General features: G+C 39.1%; 2 protein-coding genes across 10 annotated transcripts in view; one reads left to right on the forward strand and one right to left on the reverse strand.

The window, feature by feature from the left end:
• Positions 1–2,865, reverse strand: part of LOC115630619 (restin homolog) — a 39,805-nt gene extending 36,940 nt beyond the window's left edge. For 2 of the 7 annotated variants that reach the window (XM_030527250.1, XM_030527246.1), the window contains exons 1-2: positions 2,187–2,863; positions 1,767–2,120 (exon numbers count right to left, since the gene is read on the reverse strand). In XM_030527250.1, coding sequence (XP_030383110.1) covers positions 1,767–2,043 — 277 coding nt within the window. In that variant the 5' untranslated portion in view covers positions 2,044–2,120; positions 2,187–2,863. Of the gene's footprint in view, positions 1–1,766; positions 2,121–2,186 lie in introns of all 7 variants that reach the window. The other 5 variants (XM_030527247.1, XM_030527251.1, XM_030527249.1 and 2 more) reach the window with 5 other exon arrangements.
• Positions 2,866–3,493: 628 nt separating this feature from the next.
• LOC115630497 (leucine-rich repeat and calponin homology domain-containing protein 3) lies at positions 3,494–24,043 on the forward strand. 3 transcript variants are annotated; one of them, XM_030527086.1, is made up of 8 exons: positions 3,494–4,047; positions 14,013–14,527; positions 15,228–15,862; positions 15,924–16,563; positions 16,630–16,767; positions 18,967–19,044; positions 19,338–20,639; positions 23,060–24,043. In XM_030527086.1, exons 1-8 carry the CDS (start codon positions 3,771–3,773, stop codon positions 23,276–23,278), a joined length of 3,804 nt encoding a protein of 1,267 aa, XP_030382946.1. In that variant the 5' UTR covers positions 3,494–3,770; the 3' UTR covers positions 23,279–24,043. The 3 variants fall into 3 exon arrangements, with proteins under 3 accessions (XP_030382946.1, XP_030382944.1, XP_030382945.1); XM_030527084.1 differs by lacking the exon at positions 23,060–24,043 and having other exon boundaries at positions 19,338–21,986; XM_030527085.1 differs by lacking the exon at positions 19,338–20,639 and having other exon boundaries at positions 3,495–4,047.

The following is a 24,043-nucleotide window of genomic DNA, read 5'->3' on the forward strand; positions in this document are numbered from 1 at the left end:
CACAACTGAATGACAGTTTTTTTTATTATTTATAAGATAGCGATGTATATTAGCGAGCTTTGCAAAGTAGTTGTAACCGTTCAAATTCCTCACTGAAGTGCAATTTTTTTCTGAATTGCATCGAAAGCGATATGTGTAGAAAGGTTGGAAACAAGTCGAGGTCTAGGTGCGTCATAGACCAAAGCTTTTGTCGATCATTGCATTATGGGTCAAACGTTTATGGGTGTTGTTGTTGGCTTGCGGCTTGTGGCTTGTGGAAACCGGAATTGTACACGAATTGCTTGAGCACGAACTGCAAGTGAGATTTATTTCATTTTAACTGCGAAAACGTTATACTCATATATGCACAGGCGGAGCTATGTATGTTGAATGAGAAAGCGCGATTAGACCGCATTATAATATAAATAGTCCTATTCTACATCGCTAAAAAAGAGTTTAATAGAGACAATGCTTTATTCCAAAAGTAAAACCACGTAAGCCAAAGGTTAGACCAGGAACACAATGAGAAATTTATATAATTTATATTTTATATACGACGAATGTTATATGCAGCTGGTAGAGCGAATTTTGTAGGAGCAGATGCGATATATCGACTAGCAAGGCCCATGAAACTTCTATGAGACTAAAAACATGCTACAGATATAATAAAACCAAACAACATAATTGATTCTTTACGATCGATACAGCGACTGGGATCCATAGGCCACGAACTCGACTGAATACTAAAAGTCTTTCAGCAAGATTATCTTATTTCAAAAACATTGAGCGAAACATGGACAGCAAATTTACGAGTACCTACATATATCATTCTAGAATCGGTTATAATAGGTTTGCAACTAGACTTTAAGCTTTTGACATATAACTAACAACTATAAAGCGTTCAGATTATTTTATTTTATCTTGACACCAGAAAAAAACATACACAGCAACGATGAGTCGCAAATAATGTTCATCGTGTTGTACGCATGTTTTCATAAAATACAATTTACCGATGTATAGTAATACCAATATTTAACAAAAAGGTACTAAAAAGTAATATTCGTATTCACCGTATATCCTATCAAATGTATCATTAGAAAGAATTTGGTTATCCATGGCAAGCATCTGGTATGAGAACATTCTGAATATTTTCTGAATTTAGATTCAATATTTTTATAAACAATACAAAATTTCATACGAACATGATATTGTTCGTGTAATAGCTATAATATATACCGATCTCAGACTCTCGACAAACTAGTTAAGCCCATTATACAATTATTAATTGGAATATTTGTTCAAAAAGTTTAGTATTTTAAATATTTTCAAAATAATGAAGGAACACATTTAAATAAAATTGAAAATATTATTCAAGCTGCTTTTACAAATTTTTAGTTTAGATTGATTTTGGTTGACTAACAGCAATACCAATACCAATCCCTCTGCTTTGTAATCTAAATAGTAAAACCTATTTACAGAATTATAGATTTTTCAGTTGCCCTTTCAATGTAAGAAAAGACGGACAGGCGAACATATGTATATAAATTCGAAAGAAAAAGATGAAATTTCGTAGTAGCTCGAATAGTAAGGATTGATAGAGAAAGAACACAGCATCAACCAGAATACTGAAGTTATCACAAATTGTTTCAACTTTTTAAAGGAGCTCTAAGACCAACTATGGATTATTAACTACAGCTATGCCTAGTTATAGCTCATCCCATTTTATCCGAGACACTAGTATATAAATATTGAATTAAGTTTGAGGGAAACAAGTTTAGATAACTCACCTCTGGGTGGCGGACCAGCTTTTGGCGTTGTATGCGTGCAACAAGGTCGTCCAATTTTCGATACTGAGCTGTTGGAGCCGAAGCTGGAGGGCGCTTTCAGCTTACTAACGGGTATGCCAGTAACTGATGACGCAGGAGTGGGTATGTTGGAGCGGCTAGGCGGAGGTTTCATGGCTACGCCTTCGACGCTTGTGCTGTCCGGCGCCGAATCTGCTTCCACTGCGGGAGTAACTGCTGCTGCTTCCACATTGGCTTCACTTGGGTTAGCTTCACTCATTTTGCACTGATTTTTCACTTAACACTCTTAACACATACACGAATTTTCACGAATTTAAAAAACTTGGTAGCTCACTGCTGTTGCGTAAGCTTTTTAACATAAGATATGGAAAAATTCGTAAATTTTGAAGAATGCTTACTTACCTTTCCAGGAACAAATTAAAATGGCTTGGACAAATTGAGTTTCATTCAAATTTTACCACGATTTGACACACTGTGCAGTGATGCGGCGTTTTGGCGCGCACTCTGTCTATCTCTTTTACACTTGTTGCGGCTTACGGCACAGCTGATCCAAGTTGATTTTGTTGTCGTTACTGCTGGATGGTGGTTGTCTTTGGCTTGAAAAAATAAACAAATTCCGATGGTTGTTGTTGTTGTTGATATCGCTTAAGTTGTTGCGGCTTGGCCCTCGGCTATTGTTATTTTGATTTGTACGAAGCGGAACTTTTGCTGTATGAGCGCTAACACATTTAATTAATTATGCAAATATTTGTGGTGATTCTGATTGAAATTGAGCGCTTATTGATTATGACACTGATTCGCATCGCTTTATTACTCGTTGAGCACTGATTTATTTTAATTAAATAAACTAAATTGACTAAATTGCTTATCAATTGCTGCTGCACTCACGATTCTTGCTCTGATTGTTTTTGTTCTCTAATGCGACCCACTATGGGAGAACAGACGCGAGATTGACACACTTTCGACGCGACGTCAGAGCCAGCGCTCTTTAGCGGATAAAATAGATAGCGGACGTATAAATATGATAAGATAATTTGCCACCACGACAATGTGCTGCAAGTACACGTAGTTGGATTCGAATCGGAGTTAGTTAAACACTTATATTAGGAAATTTATTAGCACAAGTCGTGGCGTGCATCGACTGCGTTGAAATCTTGTTGTTGCACTAACAATGTATCGATTATCAAATGCTTGTGTGCTATCGATGTGTATCGAAACACTTTAAACTCAAAAGTTGGCAGTGCTGTCGTTGCTTTCAAATTTCAATTACCCATGTTGAAAATAACGCCATATGATATACTATTTATTCCTATTTAAAGCAAGTTGTGACACTTATTTGAAAAGTTCTAATAACAGCAACCGATTTAGGTTGCATTTTCAAACGTTTAAAATGCCAGTTAGTTAGTTTAGTTTAGTTTTTAGTTTTCTGAGAAAACAATAGAAGGGTGCACTTTGGGAAAAACAGTTATAAAATATGAATTTAAGTGTGTAAACTTTGGCTGGTTTGCATTTATCAATATCTTTTGATATTTTGGGCTGTGGATTTCAGACTGTCTGATTCCAGAATGACTATGATATCGATATGCATTCATTGTCGATAGCTCATAAGCTGGCAATATTTAAAAAGCAGTGGCAGCCTTCCAACTGCTGCTGGCAGTCGGCCAGACTGTCAGTATTTCTTTTTAGGTTGTGCCGTGCGGTTGGTGCAGCGCTTCTTTCGGCCGTTGTCTATGTGTGCGTGCGCGAGTGTGTAAACCAGGAAGCCAGGAGCAAGCTATTCCAAGAATTCTTATCAATGAGTCTGTAGTTGTATGCCGATGCATTGGCCAGATTAAAATGAATAGGTTTTGATACGTTCACGATAGCTGATTTTTCATTAGCGTTCGTCGCTCGCCTTGTTTCCGTTAGCATTTGCCTTTCCGTCTGTGTTCGTGTGTGTGTGTGAGCGTGTGTTTGTCGCACCACGCCTACACGCCGCGCTTAAGAATGGCTGCAACGGTTTACCAGCGCCTACACAACGCCAGCCTTGGTATTACCAGCGGCTCCGGCAACAACAACAATAACAACAGCAGCACCAGCAGCAGCAGCCACAGTGGTGGCCACCAATCCAGCGGCTTGCTGGGCCACTCACAGCTGGCGCGCTCATTGGAGCGCATCTTGGAGGAGGCGCACTTGAGTGGCGAACTCATACTCACGAATCGCAAGCTGAAGGATTTTCCCAAGACGGGCACAAAGTTTATGTTGACGGATACGGTAATTGCAGGTGCGTATGCAAATTTTCTTAAACAAACTTCACAATTTATACCAATTTTGTCATTTCCTTTTTGGGCGTGCTGTGCATATTATAGTCGCGAGTCCCGACCGGCTTTTTAGCGTCATTGTTGCGCTTTATGGGCGCGGCCGTTAGCATTTCTTGGCTTGAGTAGTGTCTCATAAATTTATGCTGAAATTTTCTTTTGTTGCTGAAAATCAATAATTTGCAGCAGCCCAGCTCCCAACTAGTAACTCTGCTTGCCGCATGCCTGCCTGCCTGCCCATCAGCTGCTCGCTTGTGTGCTGCTGCTGCTGCCGTCGCCACTCTCTCTCTCATTCTCCGTGGTGCTCTCGCCCGATGCCTGGTCGCCTGCCTGCGCCCATTTATTACTTTCTAGAACGGCTCACGCACTTTGCCTTAGTCTAGCCATCTCGCTCTCGCGCACTCTCTCTTGCTCTCGCGCCAAGGACAATAATTGCAGTTGTTCCTGTAATTTGCAGTTTGCACTATTCGCATGCAGCTCGGCCACATTTTCGGGTGGGTTTTTTATTTTAGTGTGTACGCCCATCGCGTGTCGGGTCCTGCCGTTCTGTTTCAAGTTCAACCAACTTTCGTTTTTGTTGCTCCCACCCACCTCTCACCTCTCACATGGGTGGCGGAGGAGAGGGTGCATTAAGCTATCGCCATCTGTTTTGTAGACTCGTTCGTTCAGACGGACAGACGATTTCATCGATTTTCACTTTGTTGCATTATCCAATATGTTGTGGCAGAAACTTCTTCCGGCGTTTCTTTTTCTTTCTGTGGCATGCCTGCGGCGTTTTCCAATTAAGTTTTGTTTGTGGTTCACTGCCGTTTGTTTTTGTTTTAATTACTCAAGCGATGCATTTGAGGCACTGCTTGGAGGTGCGAGAGTGCCGGGGAAGGGGCATGTGTAAGGCGTCACTAATTGCTAATTAATTGACAACACGCACGCCCTTCAACCGGAGAACTTTCACGCCCCTCACTGATTTGATCCTATTATAAGAAATATATTGATTTAGTCAAACTTTTAGTTATTGGAAGAGAGAAAGTACCAAGTTTCTTTACTTGTTTAATGAATTAAAAAATGCAAAAAAAAAAATTATATCTTTCTCATATACGTCTAAATGTTGTTCAATTTTTTTTTTTTTTGTATTAAAGTTTTTTAGGCGGCTTCTCGAAAACTGAAATTTCAGTTCAATATTTCAAGAAACTTAGCCGAGTGAAACCTTTGGCACCTTTATTTGTTTCTAAAAAGTGGCGACATCCAGGTTTTGATTTACTGTGCAGTTCTTTCCTTTATTTAGGAATTGGGGAAAGACCGGCAATTTCAGCAACAAATTGCTTTTCAACACACATGCCACACCATTAATCTACTCATACCCCAAACTCTAACCCTCCATTGCTGCCGTCCGACTCGAGAGCGGGAACAACACTTTGGCACGTTGAGGTGGCAAAATATTATGCAGCTAATGGCAATTCTAGCCCTGGGGAGTTTCAAGTTACCGCTCACCCATGCACTTGGCCAAGAAATCAATGAGAGCATAAACAGATCTCAGTTCTTTCTTGTCTTTATTTCATTCTCTTGCTGCTGCCCTTACCTTCGGAAAGCAACAACCCTTAAGACCCTTATAGGGGCGGCTGTCAAGCTTCCTTATGACAATTTGTTTGTTTGTTTTTGTTGCCGTTGTTTTTGTGGTGGCACCACATTTATATGCACCATGGTGTCCACCATCACCATCATCAGTCCCTATGCATGGAAAAGTCATTTCGATTTCAATGCACTGGCATGGACTTAATTAATACTCATGTCACGTAATTCACGCAGAGCTAAACAAAGCGTAGATAAAGATAGTGTGTAGAAAAATGAGGAAAAAATAACAGTAGCAACAACTAAAACAACTGAAAGCAAGTATGCAGGAAATTGTTTAAAATAATTGCAACACAAGTATGCAAAACGCATTAATGCCACAAAAAAGTGCAGCTGGCTCGGCACAATCGACCGAAGTGGTTGGTTGTAAGCAAAGGCAGTAAGGAAAGGTGGAGGTAACGAGGAGGTAGCGTCGACCGGCACTGGCAGCTGCGCAACGCATGTCAAAAGCTTTCGGGGAGACGCGCAGAGAGCTGAGCGGAGCGGAGCAGAGTGGAGCATCAGAGCAGCAGCTCCGAAGTTGCCGCTTAGCAAGAAATGTTGGAAATGAAGTTGGGTTGGCAAACAAAACCATTTTGGACTGGGACTGGAGGATTGGAGAAGAAGGGGGAATTATCATCATGAGTACTATCGAGGGTTGTACAAAGTAAATTGCTATCATTACATTATAGAAGATAGGAATCTGCTAACATTTACTCTACATTTATTCTAATTACGTGTAGCTTCGAATAATGGGATGGAGAACAGACAGGTGGCAATAATTTATTGAAAATCTATAAACAAATTTACATTTGTGAGCTCAGAACAGAGAATTCTTGAACGGACAAACTAAGGAATATAGATTATTATCATTATTGTGCAGAAAAAGGACTTAGATCTTTCATTAAGAACTAAATGCAAAAAGAACTGCAATCTTTATCTGACAAAGTTCGTGATATAGAATTTAACTATTGGACCCTGGCTTTTAAATAAACTAATGCGAAAAACATCTTTGATAGATCTTTGTGTTTATACCCAGAGACAAACAGGTATTCAGAAAAAGTTATAATTCATGAAATCGGTCACAACATTTTGAGTTTTTAATGCTTTTGCACCAATCTAGATTAATTACTTCTTTATGCCTACTGCAGAAAAATGTTTTTATTTTTTACTGGATTTTAAATAAATAAGCGATTAAATTGCCGACTATTTTTCATGAATTTAGGAATTAATCAATATAGGCTAAAGATTTAAGTGCAGAAAGAATGAAATAAAAGAATATTCCCAATTTGACGCTTCAGACTCCCCATTTTGGTTTAGGAGAATTCAAGAATAATTTTATGGACAGCAACAAATTTATTTCACTTACAACTTGATGTAACCAAAATATTTGTATATAGAAATATTATTTCCAAAAACAAAGTAAAGAGCTTAAAACTATATTTCCATTCAAGAAAAGTAAGACTAAAACATTTTTAAGCAGATCAAAATTAAGATAATGTACGGAAAAATTAGGTACGTGAAAAACAAGTTTTGTCAATAAATTCTTTGTTCTTAGAGTTAAACAAATGCCTATATTTATGTAGTAGGTATTACATAATATCATCTCTACTTACTATGTTATGTTATTTGTATAGTAAAATTTACGTATGTGTGTATGTGTCGTCCTAAATGGCTGACGTATTACTTATGCTTGAGAAACATCTATAATTATTCATAATATTGTTACGATTTCGAAAAAAACACAAATTATGAGAATGAAATGAAAAGAAATGTGTTTTTTTTATTCGGAAAAATGTGTAGAAACCCATCGGATATGCACACTTGTTAGTTGTTACCTGACAAGTATTTGTGCAGCAACCCTCGAAAGTATTTGTGGGTATGTATCTAGATATGTTTCTGCCACTACCGTGGGTATCTGGAAGCGATGCTGCTACTACTTCCACACCTATTATTGTTGTTGTTTTTGTTGCAAACTGTAAATATGAAGAGCAAGCATTTTTTTACTGTCGCTATACAAACAAGCATTCATACATACATACATACATATGTACATGCAAACATACATAAGTTTGTGTGTGTGGACAGACAACAGAGGAAGCATATGTCCAAATAGAAATACTGAGACGACGAAGACGACGCTGTTGCCGTCGACGTCATTGTCAACTACGGCGTCGTGCGACGTCAAAGGGCAACGTGCGGCATAAACTGATAGTCAAACAGTCGGACTTGTGGACGGACAAGTCGTCAGTGGAGCCACTGAGCGAAGCCTCACACAGCCGGCACGCAAACGGTGCGACGGACCAGTGCTTGCCAAACTGTATTTATGTGATTTGCATGCGCAATGAGGCGTAGGAAATGTTTATGCGTTAGTTTTGCCTTTATTTATTTATTTTTAGGTACTACCTACTGCGCAGCGAACTGGCGACGACACTGATTTCTTCAAATGCAATTTGTGCAAGCTCTTTCATATGCAAATATGGATTTGAATGTATTTTATTTATTTGTGTACTTGCTTTTGTATATTTGTTTAGCTGCATGGAGGGGTTGCAGCAGGCAAAGCAACAGTATGGAACATCTGTGATAATATCGTTGCTCATGAAGGCCAAGCATAATAATCACTTTTATAGATACTTACATTCATGACAAACTTGACATACAAAAAAGTGTCTTGGCTGCCATTTCTGAGTCATTCATTAATTCATAAGTAAGCATTATTAAATGGTTGCTTGGAAGAAACAAGACGAACGAAGACAACAAAAGCATAACAATTTCGTTTTAATTGCTGAACATAGCACGCGCTCACACACACACACACACACACACACACACACACATGTACATACATACATACATATATGGTGGCAATTGTCAGTTGCCGCACGGTGGCAGCAACAAAAAAGCGGTGCAGCTACTGCCAGACACACAGCAGCTGGTATCAGCTTACTATACAACAGCGGCAAATAAATTAGAAGAAGCATTGCCAATAGCCAGACAAACAATAACAAAAAGCGAGACAACAGAAACAATGGGGTACAAACAAAAGAATCTTATCTACCGCACGTTGAAGATTACATGCTCTATTTTTAAAAAAGATTGGGTAAAACAAAAGTTATTGAATAGTAAGAACGAATTGAATAACAATTATTAGTCGTCAACGAAGTGTAGATAAGAGCAAATAGAGCATTTTAATTTTTTAGGTTGGACTCATAATGCGGGTAATTGCGGGAATTTGCAAATATTTGTTGGGCACTTTTCTTTTAAATATTTCATTATTAAGAATGCCAGTGGTGGCCTTTCGAAACTGAAACATTAATTCTGGAAAAGTTACCTATAAAAAGTTAAAAGAAACTTCATCCAAAAATTGTATTTTATTTACTTGAAAAATGAGGGAACTTACCAAACACCTACTGAAAAACCCAACTATCATAAATGATCGGAATTAATAGTGGGCTACAAATGGTAGTTTTCAGATTTTTTATAATTCTACTAGAAATATTTCTATTAGAAACATTTGGTAGCCAAGTCTCACAAAAACTCATTTATTTATTTACCGAGCATAAATGCTCGGAATTAAAGAGTATACAAAATGCTTTAATATGTGTATAGATTTCCAGTTTTGTTTGCGTTTTGGAAGTTGAAAAATTGTAAACTATCCACAGCTGTTCATGGAATTCGCAAGCGATACTTTTCGAAACCATCGGACCAGCCTGAACTGTTTCAATATTTGTTTTCTTAGTTGTTTACTGTTTATTGTTACGCACAAAGAGTTTTGTTTTGTGTGCTTTGCGATTAAAAGAGCATACGAAATTGCATTGAACGGAACAAACACAATACATGCTATACATACTATATAGTAGATGTATATAGATTTAGGTATGTACTCCTATTTATATGACAGAGTAAAGTGCTAAGCTATTTTGAAAGTCAAATGAAATCCATGGCGGCAACGAATGCGTGCTATGTCATAAAGAAATATTGTTAATGTCTATTGGGTCATATGAGAATGTGTAGGGTGTCTCTCGATTTGTTTAGAGTCTGAAAAATCCACCCTCATAAACAGAACTGTTTTGTACATACAATAAAATGAACAAAATGGACTTAAGACTTACGTATGTATTTAACTTCGAAAGGGTCTCTTGGGCTTTTTGTTTGCAAGGCCCTTGAAGAAGATTCATTTAAAGAGCAATTCAATATTGAATTACTTTATCAGAAATCAATAAGTTTCCCATAAATAAGCTAAACTGAATGCAAATTGTTTTCAATTCTTCCCAGAGATATTGGCAGCTATCTTTAATATAGTTTTATGATAAAGGGGTCGCTCATTCCATTCATAAGCTTTGAATATTTGTCTGGTATGACGCATTTGCGAAATGAATCAATTTAAGACATCAATTTTAATAAATCCATTAATGGTTCGTGGTTATTAAAGTGCCGCGGGTTTGCCTAATGACTTTAAAGCTAAGCTGGCCAGGCACAAAAGGCAAACATAATAACGGAATGAGCATAAAGCCATGGGACAGACCAAATATGCCAAGCACTCGCCCTAAACAACCGATGTGCCATATAAAGGCGACGGCATGTTGCCATGGCACGTGGACGATGTGGGCGCCCAGTCCGATGCGTCGTCAGCGCCACATCCATAGCCACAGTCATCAATTTAATTTTTCGTTGCTTCCGGGCCAAGTGGTGGTGTTGTTGGTTAGGGGCTCTGTGTTTTTTATGCTCCGGATTTTTCCGCTGGCCCGGCTAGTCCAGGCGTTTTCGTTTACGCCCTTCAAAATCAAATGCCAGACCATGTTGGAGCGTGCGCTTGGCTTAGCTCAGCTTTTTTGTGAGTGTGTCCTTTTTTGTGTGTTGTCAAGTTGTCTGGACGAAATCATGGTTTTCCCTTTCCCGACAACGTTACCCCTCCTTCATAGGCGACCGCACCCTTGTCGCATTTGGCTAATTGTTTGTGCGCTCCTTTTTGTTATTCGTTTGACTTTCAGAGGATATTTTGTGATTTGGGTGAAAATGTGTGTAAGGTGTCTAACCATACACACACACAGCCTATACATCTGGCCCATTCCATTTTGTGGTTTTTGCACAACTAGCAAAAAATAATATATATGAAGAAAACAACTTAAAAATTTGATTCATTTTATATTGAAAACAATTTTTGCGCATTGCGATTTAGTTTCTCTTGGCTCTTTGCCAACTGAGCTTCAAAACAGCATCTCTCAACGGCACAGTGTGGCAATTCACAATGGATTTTAATTTTTTGACCAATTAAATAATTTATTTTTCAAATGTTCAGCCGCTAAAGATAAGATGTGACTTAAATATTTCTTATCTGTTCCTCAATTAAATAATAATTCTTATTTCAATTATACGTTTGATTTCACAATCAATTTTCGTTTGTTCAATTCACAAATCATTAAAGGCATTTATTATTATTCTGCGCCCCATACAATCCCTCGTTATTAGCATCACAAACAATCAAATAATTTCTTGACAGCCTGAATTAAATTGCTTTTCTGAAAATGTTCACTCACTTGCGGGTCGAATTTGTTGGAGCCCGACTTTAAACCCTCATCCCACAAACATTTTAAATAAAATTCTGCTTGTTTCCAATCTTTATATCCATCCTTGGGGCAACTTAAATAGTTTTGTTTCCCAGTGTACACAGTAGGCCTAATTGTATTTGCATATCTGATTGCCCGGGTGTTGGTTTTTTGTTTTGATTAAATATATTTTGGACGCCTGCCAATTTGTGGATCCACAACTTTAATGTTGCGGCATGTGGCAGGTTCAAAGTACAAAGTCGTCGGCAAACTGTTTAAATTGTTGCACACATTGTTGCCCCACATTGTGTGGGCTGTCGGCAGGCTGTTGTTTGTCTCTATGTCTGTCCGTCCGTCCGTCTGTCTGTCTGACTGGCAGGCACTTCAACGCTAAACGGAAACGTGCTCCAATCCAATTTCCGCATTTAATAATGAAGCGCATATAAAAGAAGTTGGCGACAATGCGGAGGATGTGCGCCGCCCTTTGTGGGATTGTGGGAGGAAGACTGGCAAGAACTCGCTGGCGGCTTGATTTATAACCAGTAGCCGGAGCCGGAGCCGGAGCTGGATAATGTGTTGGTTGACGTCATTTGGCTTTATACGAGCATACCCTGCACTTGGCTGCATTGTGCGCATTGTACATTGGCTTGCATATCCTGTCGTTGACATGCAAAGTTTATTCAACCTTTTGCTGTAGGTGCCCACCCGATTCGACTCCATCTACGGCGGCTCTCCCTAGCCAGCCCAGCTCCCAAGCCATTGCCATCTCGAGTGCGCACACTTTGTGCTCCAAGTGGGTCTGTTGAAGCCATAGAAGAACAGCTTAAGTCGCCTAGACTTCCATCATACATCATACAATATTTACATGAGCATCGGGGCTTTTGTGTTCCGTGCCGGCAGTCGTTGCCTTTGTTGCGTAATGTCTTGTTTTGAAACCCAAAGAAATCTTTGGACGACTGGTTGCTGCTGTTATTGTTGTTGTGCACCATAACGTGTGCCGCCGCTGTGCGTAAATCACAGCGAAAAAAAGGCCAGCAGTTGTCGTCAACGAGGCAGTCTCGGCATCCAGCCATCAGGCAGGGGAAGTCGAGGTGGCTGCCAGTCGCGGAGGCTACTATTATGGCCAAGTAGTTTGTAGTTTGCAGTTTTTTATGGAGCATTGACTGATGAACGCACATTTCTGGTCTGGTCTAGCAAGTGCTTTTGCAAAGACTGTGGGTAGCTCACAAAATTTTCGCCAATCTCACGCCTTGCCGAAATTCCAGTTGCTCGTGTATACTCTGAAGTCTCAGTTTGAAGCTGTAACAGAAATAGTCGACCCAATAAAAGTTTGTTTTTCAAGCTACTCCCACGCCCTGCCATAACTTTATACAACAGGAAACTTCAGATGCCTCCTCTACATACAGGCACTCCAAAGTGCTCTAGCTGTCCTCAATAATGTTTAATCACGAGCACACTTAATTATGCACTTGCAAAAAATTACTGGACATTTATCACAAAGTAGATCTCCACTAAAAGTGGGGCTTTAAAAATAATGTTCATGATTCGAATAGTCTATACAAATTGTGGGATGATTTGGAGCTCAAAGCCATGTTATTTACAAATATGGTAGAGGGATCCGTTTTGCTTGTATTTTCTCTAAAATAATATTTATGCTAATGTTAGTTTAAAACGACATTTTTGTTAGAACGGTTAGATTTGAAAGAAGTAGGCAAATAGGGGCTTCTTATATATACATTTATATTTTGTACAATCTATTTTTATGACCGACCAACTACCTATAAGCTTTATAAGATTTTTATAGTAAGCTCACAATTCTTCCAGTTGGAAATAAATCTTTAACTAATTAAATAAGCATTTAGCTGCCAGACTTGCCATTTCTTACAACGATTTCTAAAGAACCTGCAGAGAGTTGAACACTTCTGTCTTTGCCCAGCACTTACCAGGCGTAGGTTCTCTATCCTAGGGTGACCTTTCCAATTCATAAATTCCCCATTAACAGTATTGGATGGCTGAAGGTGAACTCATAAAAAAGTTATAGGCATTACAACATGAAATAGATTCACAACTTTTGAAATACCTTACATACTTGTACTTGTACATAATCAGGCAGTCCGCTTAGTGGTGTTTCTAGTGTATCTTGAACTCGACTTCGTTAAACTAACCATTGAGGCGCAAGTGTTTTATTTAGTTTGTGTTCTACATCGTCTTCCTCTCTTGGCATCCATTTCTGGCTTCATTTCGGACCCCTTTCCATGACTGCGTAGTCGTTACGACCCGGTTCTCCCCCTTCGTGCACATTGCTTGTTGTTGTTTTCATTAATTTGGCATGCAAATTCATTTAGTAAATTAATTGCTCACTCCTCCACGCGAAATACAGAACGCAACACACTTTTCAGCATTTCGTGGCGAGCAGTGAATTGCGCCCCCAATTGAGGTCATGCGCTCCACTGTGGCGTGGCAGGCGCGGAACGCGTGAAATGAAACAAATGTTGGAAAGCAAATGGTGATAACGCTTTTTGAATTAAAAAACCCCATATACTATGTACATACATTGAAGGGTGTGTGTGTGTGTGTGTTCGCACTTAAAATAACACGCAACTCAAGCCCACGGCTCACGGGTGCGCCAAGGCGGCTCCCCGCCACACGCAATGCGCTATTATTGTTCAATTTTTATGGCTTGGCGTCTGCCCTGCTCCTCATTCTCTCTATAATTCATGAATGTTCTGCGTCACGCTCCCTAATTAATGTTGTCGCCTCTCGTTTCCCGTCTTTTTTAGATCTATCCCGAAATAGATTCTGTGAGCTACCCGAGGAGATCACAACATTTGCATTTCTGGAGACCCTGCTGCTCTATCACAATGCCATACGCAGCATACCTGAGTCGGTAAAGCAGCTGTCCTCGCTGACGTATCTGGACCTGCGGAGCAATCAGCTGTCAACACTGCCTCGTGAGATTTGCTTTCTACCCCTGCAGGTGTTACTCGTCTCGAACAATCGTCTGATGGCCCTGCCCGACGAGCTGGGACGGCTGGACCGCCTGACTGATTTGGATGCATCGTACAACCAGTTGGCAGCTCTGCCCGCGCGAATTGGCGAGCTGCGCTCGCTGTGCGCTCTTTCGTTGCGCAGCAATCAGCTGATGTATCTGCCGCGAGAGCTAACCTGTCTGAATCTCATCTCGCTCGATGTGAGCAACAATCGCATTGCCAGTTTGCCGGTCGAGATGCGTCACATGGGAACGCTGGTGGAGCTGCAGCTGGAGAACAATCCCCTTACTTCGCCACCGGCTAGTGTGAGTACATCGAATACTGGAATATTTACAGGAACGGCACATAGGTCTCCCTGGAGTTTAGAAACGTTATTTATTTTAAAACTGGATAGAATAATGCAAAATACCTTGTGTCTAAACAAGAGCAAGATCAATGCTGCAGTTTGTGGGCATAATACCGATATAATAGTAGAGAATTAGTTTAGTTTATGGAATTGTGGAAAATATTGACGATATTTTGTAGAAGAGGAAGGGGATCAAAATAAATAAACCAAATTAAACTCGTATTGCCTAGGGATCGGGAGAGTCTACATACCAAGTTTGGTCAATATGGGCTCAGCCGTTTCCGAAATCCAGGCGTTCATCCAGACAGATGGACGGACATAGATCGATTTATCTCGTCATGCTGATAAGGAATATATGTTCTTAATGTGGTCGGATATGTTTTCTTCTGCTTGTTACATACTTTGCGCACACCTTATGCATCGTTTTTACTCTTCAAGTACACGATATGAAAATGAATTAATTTTAGGAGCTTAAGTACTATAAGAGGGGGTTCAGTTTTTGTGGTAAATGATGTAAGTTCCAGATCATACTTACATTGATAAATCGGTACGCTATCAGATCAGAGATATTGAATTTGTGTCGCTAATACCATTAGTTATCTAGCATTGCCATTGCTAAATGTTGGTTAATAATATTATTAATGTTATTTGCTTTACAGTTGTGTGTACGTGGTTTGGTACATGTTTTCAAGTTTCTGGAGACCCAAGCAACCAAAGATGAGAAGGGATCGCGTGCAGGTGGCAACTACGATGGCTACACCACGTTGCGACGTGCGGTGCGTCATAATTCCAGCGGCAATGTACTGGAGACTGCAACAAGTCAGCGAATGGCTACGCGGCTGCAGGTGGACTCTGGTTACAGCACCTGTGATGGTCTCGACAAGCGTTGGTCCCACGAATCCAAGTCGAAAACGGACTCCCCGCTCCATCGCTCCACTTTGCCACACATTGCTCCCAATCATTCGTTGAGCGCCGAGCTCATGGATGCTTCACTTACGTCCAGCAGCAGCACCATTGTTGATGAAAGTATCACGTTGAGTGCTGGCGGCTCGCCTGCTCTGGGGAAATCACGAAGTACTGGAGTCTCCCCACTAGGGTCGCCTAGCAAGCGACCCGTTGGAGAGTCTCCCACACTTGAACAGCACATCAACTATGCTCACTCGCGTAGTTCTAGCAATGGTTCATCGCCGGACCAAGACGATCTAATGCTAGATCATCACGAAAGCAGCATACACAACGGCAAAGTCAGCGATGAGAAGCTCAACAAGAGCTTGAGCAATATACAGACATATAAGTGAGTAGTTGATGGTTAGCCCGACTTGGCGAATGTTTCTAATCTTATTTTGCATCCGAAGAGAGTATAAGGAGGCGTTGAAGCAACAGCGTAACCAGGAAATAAGCAGCGTCTACAAACAGAAGCATCCGAATGCGAATCTAAGTCCGAACGATGAAGAGTTGCCGCCCACATCATCGCGTCTGACAAACGGCACAGCACCGGTCATACTGCCCAAGTCGATTATGAAGCAGCCGAGCAACAGCAATGGTCATAGTACGAACGGCAATGGCCTGGACGATGTTGTTATACCAAAGAAACCCATACAAAAGGTGATACCTTCGCGTAATACGGAACTGATGTCGTCACAGGCGGCGACGAAGATGCCAGCGATGACTAATGATGCTGGCGGGCCACAAACGGCGAGCGGCGTCGATTGCTTGGGCTACGTGAAACCTCATAGTCCCATGAAGAATGGCGTGCTCACGAATAGCAACAACAACAGCAAGTTCAATACGTCCAGCAGCAATGGGGGAGGGGCTGGTGTCATCACCAGCGTCATCAAATCGCCCATAAGCGCCACAGCCAAACTGGGAACCGTGAAAACGCATCGCACGGTAACCTGGAATCATGACATACCCTCAGAGAAATTAAGTTTCACCATGCGACGAGAGTTCGATCGTCAACGGGAAGAAACCGAGTTGATGTCACAGCTGCGAAGCGTAAGTGGAGGGTTAAGGCAATGCAAAAATATGTACATTTCTAAATAAGATCTGTCTTTGTTGCAGATAATTGAAACGCGCTTGAAGATGACGCTGCCTGAGGATATTGCATCGGCCCTGACCGATGGCGTCATCTTGTGTCATTTGGCGAACTATGTTCGACCACGTTCAGTGGCCAGCATTCATGTACCATCGCCGGGTGTGGTAAGTGTTCAAGCGGAAGGCAGCTGAGTAATTTAAATTATTATGGCGACGAATATAAATGAGCACACTTTTCATTGAAAGTCTGATTTTATGAACTGCAAATGAATGAAATTCAATTACAGAGCCCATTAGCTTAGAATTCAATTCAAATAGGAAACATCATCAGCGCATGGTATATTATATGGCTTATATAGCAACAAAAAAGCCATAAAAGGTCAATCAAACAGAATGAAACGCGAAGGGACAAACACATCTTGTTTCGCTGAAGTATAGTAAATAAAGTATTCAAACGCATATTTTACCATTAATTCTCTTAACACCAAAATTAGTGGCAGCTTTGTATCGCTCGTAAGTTTTTGTAGTGAAACTGTTTATGTGACGCTCTTGAATGCTGGGTCGGCAACCTTTTCTGTAACGAAAGCAATAGCTCGGTAGCAGACGCACATAAATGCACTTTAAGTAGACCACCTGGCAAAAATTATAAATGTAATCAAAAATCTGAGACTGTGGGTTTTCTATCTATTTTTTTTTTTTTGCGCTTTTATAACTATAAGTAGCGGTGTTTTTAGCTATTTTATAGTGGTTTCTCTATAAATTTTAGAAGATTTTCTAGCAGCTCTAGTACCCATTAGCGGATTTTTAAAATCTTTTTTCATTATATTTATAGTGGCTTTGTATCCATTTTGAAGCATATTCTACCCATGTATAGTAAGTTTTCTAGCCTTATCTAGTGGAATATTTGCCACTATCGGGGTTTCTACTCATTCGTAGGGGATTTTCCAGAAATTTTCTATGTACTTATAGTTGCATTTCTAGTCCTTTTATAGCGCGTTTTTTTTTTTTTTTAGTTATTTATAGCGAATCATATTTCTATCAGGGTCGGCTATTTAGTCTTTAGTTTTGTACAGCTGTCAGATCTGCTCAGTTCAAAAAGAAATATAAATCGGTGATGTCCAGCGGTTTTTCAACAGCATAAGTTTCTGAATTTTTAAGCACTTCAGTTATAAAATTCAGTTTAAATTTTTTGATCAAAAACAGCTAGATTGACAAAAAAATAAAGCTAAAAAAAAACTAAATCCAAGGTAAAATAGGCTAAAAAACAAGCCGGCCTTAAAAAGACTATTTTCTTGGTCAAATTTAAGGAAATACATATCTGTTTTAATGTTTTCATATTAATTATATATTCTTAATTCATAATTTATAATAATAATATGAGATTCGTGTAAAAAAAAATAGTTGAAAATTCACATTAAAATCAAGCTAAATATTCTACAGTTGTTCATCTAAACTCACAGCCACTTCGTCAGGATAATTTTGGTGTTACGATTAAGTCAGTATCTTAAATTGAAAATTAATTAATATAATTATAATATTAAAATATTTTGTTTTTTGGCTTACAAAAACCTAACTTAAGCTTAAAATTGAGTTAGGCGTATTTAAATTCATCCCATTTCTTAATTTGGATTTAACTAAGTTCACCTGGCTGAAAACCCGCTCCACTTCGCGAACACTTTGTTTGTACACTTTAGATATAGCTTAATGCAGCGAAGAAAAAAACATCTTATGCTAGAGTCTGGAGGTGATTTTGATAGATTTTATAATGGAAAGTCGTTTATCACTGCTTATAGTCATGATTTTAAGTGTTCACAAAGATAAGGTAATATATGGTTTAAAATAAAGTAAAGCTAGAAAAAGGCTAAATAATTTTTTTCATGCTGGAATTCCCGGAGCCCGCTATTTTCGAATTTTTCCCGCACTGGCATAAAAAAAGCCAGATCTAGCGGGAAAAAAGCTAAAATGACAGTACTGCTTCATAGAAAGGTTACACGTTTGAAACCCGCTAAATTTACCAGCACTTTTAAACGATTTGTTTAGAGGATATATTTTCTTACAATCAAGAAAAATGATTTATAGCGTCTTGTGATTTAACAATAATCATATCATATCTATCCATATAATGTAACCAAGTATTAGTGTCATAGATAGATAGATAGATATAAAAATGCGGCTTGTGATTTTAACGAGACCATAAAACAATATATAGTTTAGTATTTTTATTACAAACACTGTGTTTGTAATAATTTCATAAAATTGCAGATTGTGGACCTCCATAATAATTTAATTCGCAAGACTGCTCTTCTTTTGAAAGAAATACATATCTCATTGAAATATTAATTCATATTTTTCGACATTTTGCAGAACAAACTGACTATGGCCCGTTGCCGTCGAAATGTAGACAATTTCTTGGAGGCTTGCCGGCGCATTGGCGTAGATGAGGTGCGTATGGGCCCTGACCTTTCAACCCAATAGTCTAGACATATGTATATAGTGAAGGCCTAACATTATCAAGACTAATATGTAGATATACTAAAACGTTAATACAAGGCAAAGGCAAATGCTTATACGCTTAAACGCTTGATCGCCTTAAACTATTGGCAAGCATTTGTTGAACCCACAATGTTCGAATTGTAGATTAGCTTTAAGTGCCCCCCACCAATCAATTCCCCTACCAACCCCACAAACACACACTTTGAAATGATGCATAAATCTGTTATTGGTGTTGGTTGCAGGAGTTGATTTGCTCCTGTGCAGATGTTGTGCCTCAGAATGATGAACGCGCTGACGATGACTATGATGCTGATGTGTATGTCAGTGATAGCAATGATAACAGCAGCAGCAGCAATAAACTGAATGGCAGCAGCAGTAACAACAACAACAATAATAGTAACAGCAACAGCAAAATGAAACGCAGCCGAGTGCCGAATGCATTGGCAGTATTGCGTACGGTGGCCGCACTGATAGCCTTGGATGCGAATCCACATCATCAGCACATGCGCTACTTGCAACAACAAGAAGAGTTGCAGTGCAAGCTGCAACAGTTGCAGCTTCTGCAGCAGCAGCAGCAGCAACAGAAAGGGCAGCAATTCGAACCGCAAATAGAAGGGATAGAGCAGCTGGCTGGCAACATTGTTGCGCAACATTTTGAGCAAGAGCAATTAACTGCACAAACCTGCACCAAACAACAACAACAGATGTTGCAGCCAAAACAACAACAACAACAACAACAGCAACAACAACCATTACTACAAAATCACTATGAGCTATATGAGAATGCAAGCACTTGCTATTATGAAACCATCATCAATGGCGAGCATGTGTATTCTGCTGATGATGTCGCGGCTGGGCAGGAGAAACGGCAACAGCAGCAGCAACAACAACAACAACATGTTGCTGTTGGTGCCACCTGCAACCTGTACGAATTGCCGGCGCAGCAGCACAGCACCGTGGGGCAATTGTTGCGTACGGCAAAGTTGAAGACATATGAGAAGATCAAATACAATTTGCTGAGCGCACACGGCCACCACAGCTTCCAGAACAACAACAATCGCTGCATGGAAACGAGCAACACCTGTACGTTGCAGACTATCATTGAGAGCGAGCACGATGTGGCAGCCGCTGGACCGGCTGGACACTATCAGCTGATCAATGAGAAGGCATTCGAGGAGCTTTCAACAGGCACTGCACAGGAGCCAGCGCTGGAAGTGAAGCAACAGGAGGATCAGCAGCAGCAACAGCAACATGTGGGAAAGCCGCTGTCCAAACGCATCGAGTTCTTCGAGCACAACAATCAGACGGCAAACAAGTCCAAGGTGGATGTCAAGGGCACGGCCGGCATCTTCAGCATTTATCGCATCGGCGAGCAGCACAACGAAAAATTGCTGATCGGCAACAACAGCATCAGCATCAGCAGCTCGACAATCAAATTGGAGCAGTTGAAGAAAAACGAGGCGGGCACTTCGTTACTAAAACACGACTCCCATACTCTGACCATTGTCTTATCTTGCGTATTTATTGTGACCTTCCTATTGCTCGTCTTCTTTCCATTGCCGGGTTAACAGTGGAAGCAACTGTAGCAGCAATATAGTAGTTAAGATGCCTTCATATATTGCCATAGGTTTAAGTGGGCCCACAAATTATTGCCTAGCCAGCTCTGCAGCTTTTGCGCTTCACTAATCACACATACATACACGTATGTACATACATACATACATACATTAATAATTATGTATAACTTCGATAGTGAGTTCTTGAGGCTGCTTTTGTTTAGCTATTAAAATTGCGACTAATACTTGACAAGCTTAAATATTTTCGTAAAAAGAACAACATATTTAGATTTGGGAAATTCATTTTATATACGAGTAAATATATATATATAGGAAAAGAAGGGCAACAACACCCCAAAGACTTTGAAATGCATCAAGTGTAGCGTAGCATATACTATACGAAAAAAAATTAGTATTTGTTTGAACATATTCCTAGTTTGCCCCCAGTGTGTGAACTCTAAAACAAGATTCTCATCAACCATTCGGACATGCGTATTTTGCTTAGATCTTAGACGCGTATAAAAACGTGCTGTACTGAATTTAATTATACATGCAAAGAATACATTTTAAAACACATATAGAACATACTTACCTACAAACATATTTAGAATTTTACAATAAGTTACAACGAAGTACACATGATTTAAGTTCCGCTTTTCACGACACTACTAAACACAACACTACACTAAACAATAATGGAGAAATGTTTGTATAAATGTTTGCCTAACATAAAGCTAGATATCATAAGTTGTGGAAGGGTATACCAGTGCTGTAGTAGGTTTGAAATAGTATAAAGGCTAGAATTGTTATAGGCAAGTACCAGTTAATAGTGTGACACAGGAATGGAAGAGTTGTATGGTTTTAATCGAAGCAGGGACACAAAAGTAGTTTAAGACAAGCCTCTTGGATATATACATAAAAGCTATAGAGCAGCAGCATTGAACGAAGGACGACAACACTTGTGAATAAGTTAAGGAGTGTGCCAATCTATATATATTTTCCATAATGCACACGCACATGTATACAATAGCTAAATAGTTCCAAATATCTATGTAGCAATCAGGTATAAGAATCAGCAATCCCAAAGCCAATTCTCTGAAAGTAAACAAAAATAGTGCCTTTGATTGTGCAGCGCGTCGCAATCGAACTGCTCTGTCTATATTCAAGATAAAGCAGCTATCAAGCAATAATTCTACACATTTTCCAAATCATTTTGTTTACTAAATATTCATGGAGACAATGCGTCAACTCTAGCTATAAATATATTCAAAACTATTCACTATGTTCTTTAAGAAACCTATGTTACAATTATGTTGCCTATACGCTTTTTCAAAAGGGATGACTTATTGAAATATATTATTTATGACTATAAAATTAAACAACACTTAGTTTAGGTATTTATGCAAAAAAACATTCCTAACAAAACGTAATAATTTAAACTTGACTTTTCTATACTTACACATATTTTGCGTATGTACTTACGGAGCAACTGAAGCTCTCGATGAAATCTAATCAAATTTCTAAAAGAAGCACAATCTATAACCTTGTAACTCCATAATATTGAAAAAAAAAACAAAAATTTATATATATTTTGTCTAACAAAATTGTAAAAGAAAACATTCAGGCAACTAAGAAAGTAAAAGAAAGTGAAAAATATATGAAGAATATTGCAATGAACATTAATTTTTATAAAAACCATTTAACAAAGACACTATTTACGCTCTATATATGCATTTATATACAAAACTACGTATGTATTATATATCGTACTTATAAGTATATAAGTTATTTATGCCAACTTATGAGATTTGGAAAAGCAAAAATATTTACGAGCCGAGAAGTGGAGAAAACATGAAGCCAAAATCATTGTACAAGCTACAAATACAACACACAAATCAAGAATGCATTTATTGTAAAGATGTAAAGATGCGAAAAGGATTCAGGACACATTTGTAACCCAACAAGTATAATACTTCATATACTATAGCTACTATATCCCAGTAATTCGTTACAAAATTCAAACAAACTGTTGCATTTATAATTGGGAACCAAGCACAAGATTTCTGAGAACAACTAAATTGTAATATTTTAAGCCGAGAAGCGCTATTTAACAAAGAAATATATGGAAAAACATTAAAAAATAGTTTTTGTAAAAAATGGAAACTCGCCATCGCTCACGCATTCTTTCTCTTGTAGTCTTCGAAACAGTTTGGCAGCAATTGCTGTTTGACAGCCACTGTAACTTAGCAAAGTCACACACCCAGAGCGGCTTAATTCTGGTTGTCAAACTGTTGCTTTTGATTTGTTTGCATGGTGGTGTTTGGTTGGCCACAAACTAAAACAAATCAAATCAAATGACATTTTGATGTACATATAAGATATTAAAATAAATCTATTTTACTTCACAGAATCTAATTTGTTGCGCTGCAGACGTGCTCGAGGGCAAAGGTGCTGTACAAGTGGCCATTACTGTGGGGGAGCTCTTTCGTTTGCATGGCAGCGGGCTGGTGGCTTCGGCAGCAGTTGGCGGCGGCGGTGGTGGCGGTACAGGTAGCGGTGCGGCAACACCAACTAAATCGCCAACCAGAACGACACGTGCCACATTGTCGCCAACGCCATTGGCCTAAAGCGGACACACCACACATACGAGTGAAATTCTTTGAACGGTGCCACACACATAATCATCTAACTAGTTGAAAACTTTTCGGTTTCGGAAAAAAAGAAACAGTTCAGAAGTTTGCCGTTTTTGTTTGTTGTCACATTAGTCATGCTTTGTTAAATGATTCATTTCAAATAAGTGCATTGTTTATTTATTTATGTAAATACACAAAATGAAACCAAAACACACACCGCACATAACAAACAAGCTCATCAACACAAACACACAGCTACAAATACGAATTTGAGTTGAAATCACAATGTATTTAATTAGTCTATGAATTTATTAGTTTTTAACAAACAAAAAAAAAGAAGAAAGTATTTAGTCAGCATTGCCCAACAGTTTGGCGTGCATTGCGGTACATCTACAACTGTATGTTAAAATAGTTTTTGTTTCTGTTATAATTTTAGTCGTTTAAACTAACATACACATACATTAACAAAACTTTTGGCAAAGCAATTGCATTAAAATATTTTGAAATGAATGAAATGTGAGCAAACGATACATAAATATACTGTTTTAGGTATGAAACACTGTACACCAAACATTTTTATATGAATGCAACACACATACATATTATGGCAAATAAATTATTATGTAGCTTAGCTTAGTCTTAAATGCGCTGTTAGGGACGCGGACACACACACATTAACACATTCTCTTACAGCTGCATGCGCATTACGTCACACCATTTATACGATTTGTAAACCATAAGTCATAAGTCTTCGATTAT

This window comes from Scaptodrosophila lebanonensis, unplaced genomic scaffold, assembly GCF_003285725.1.
Source record: "Scaptodrosophila lebanonensis strain 11010-0011.00,11010-0021.00 unplaced genomic scaffold, SlebRS2 tig00001410-arrow-pilon, whole genome shotgun sequence".
In the NCBI taxonomy this organism is placed as follows: Eukaryota; Metazoa; Arthropoda; class Insecta; order Diptera; family Drosophilidae; genus Scaptodrosophila; species Scaptodrosophila lebanonensis.

Coding starts and splice junctions, on each gene's coding strand:
- LOC115630497 (XM_030527086.1), top strand. CDS start 3,771: ATGGCTGCAACGGTTTACCAGCGCCTACACAACGCCAGCCTTGGTATT. Junction 16,564..16,629: donor TGATGTCACAGCTGCGAAGC/GTAAGTGGAGGG, acceptor TCTTTGTTGCAG/ATAATTGAAACGCGCTTGAA. Junction 16,768..18,966: donor ATGTACCATCGCCGGGTGTG/GTAAGTGTTCAA, acceptor GACATTTTGCAG/AACAAACTGACTATGGCCCG.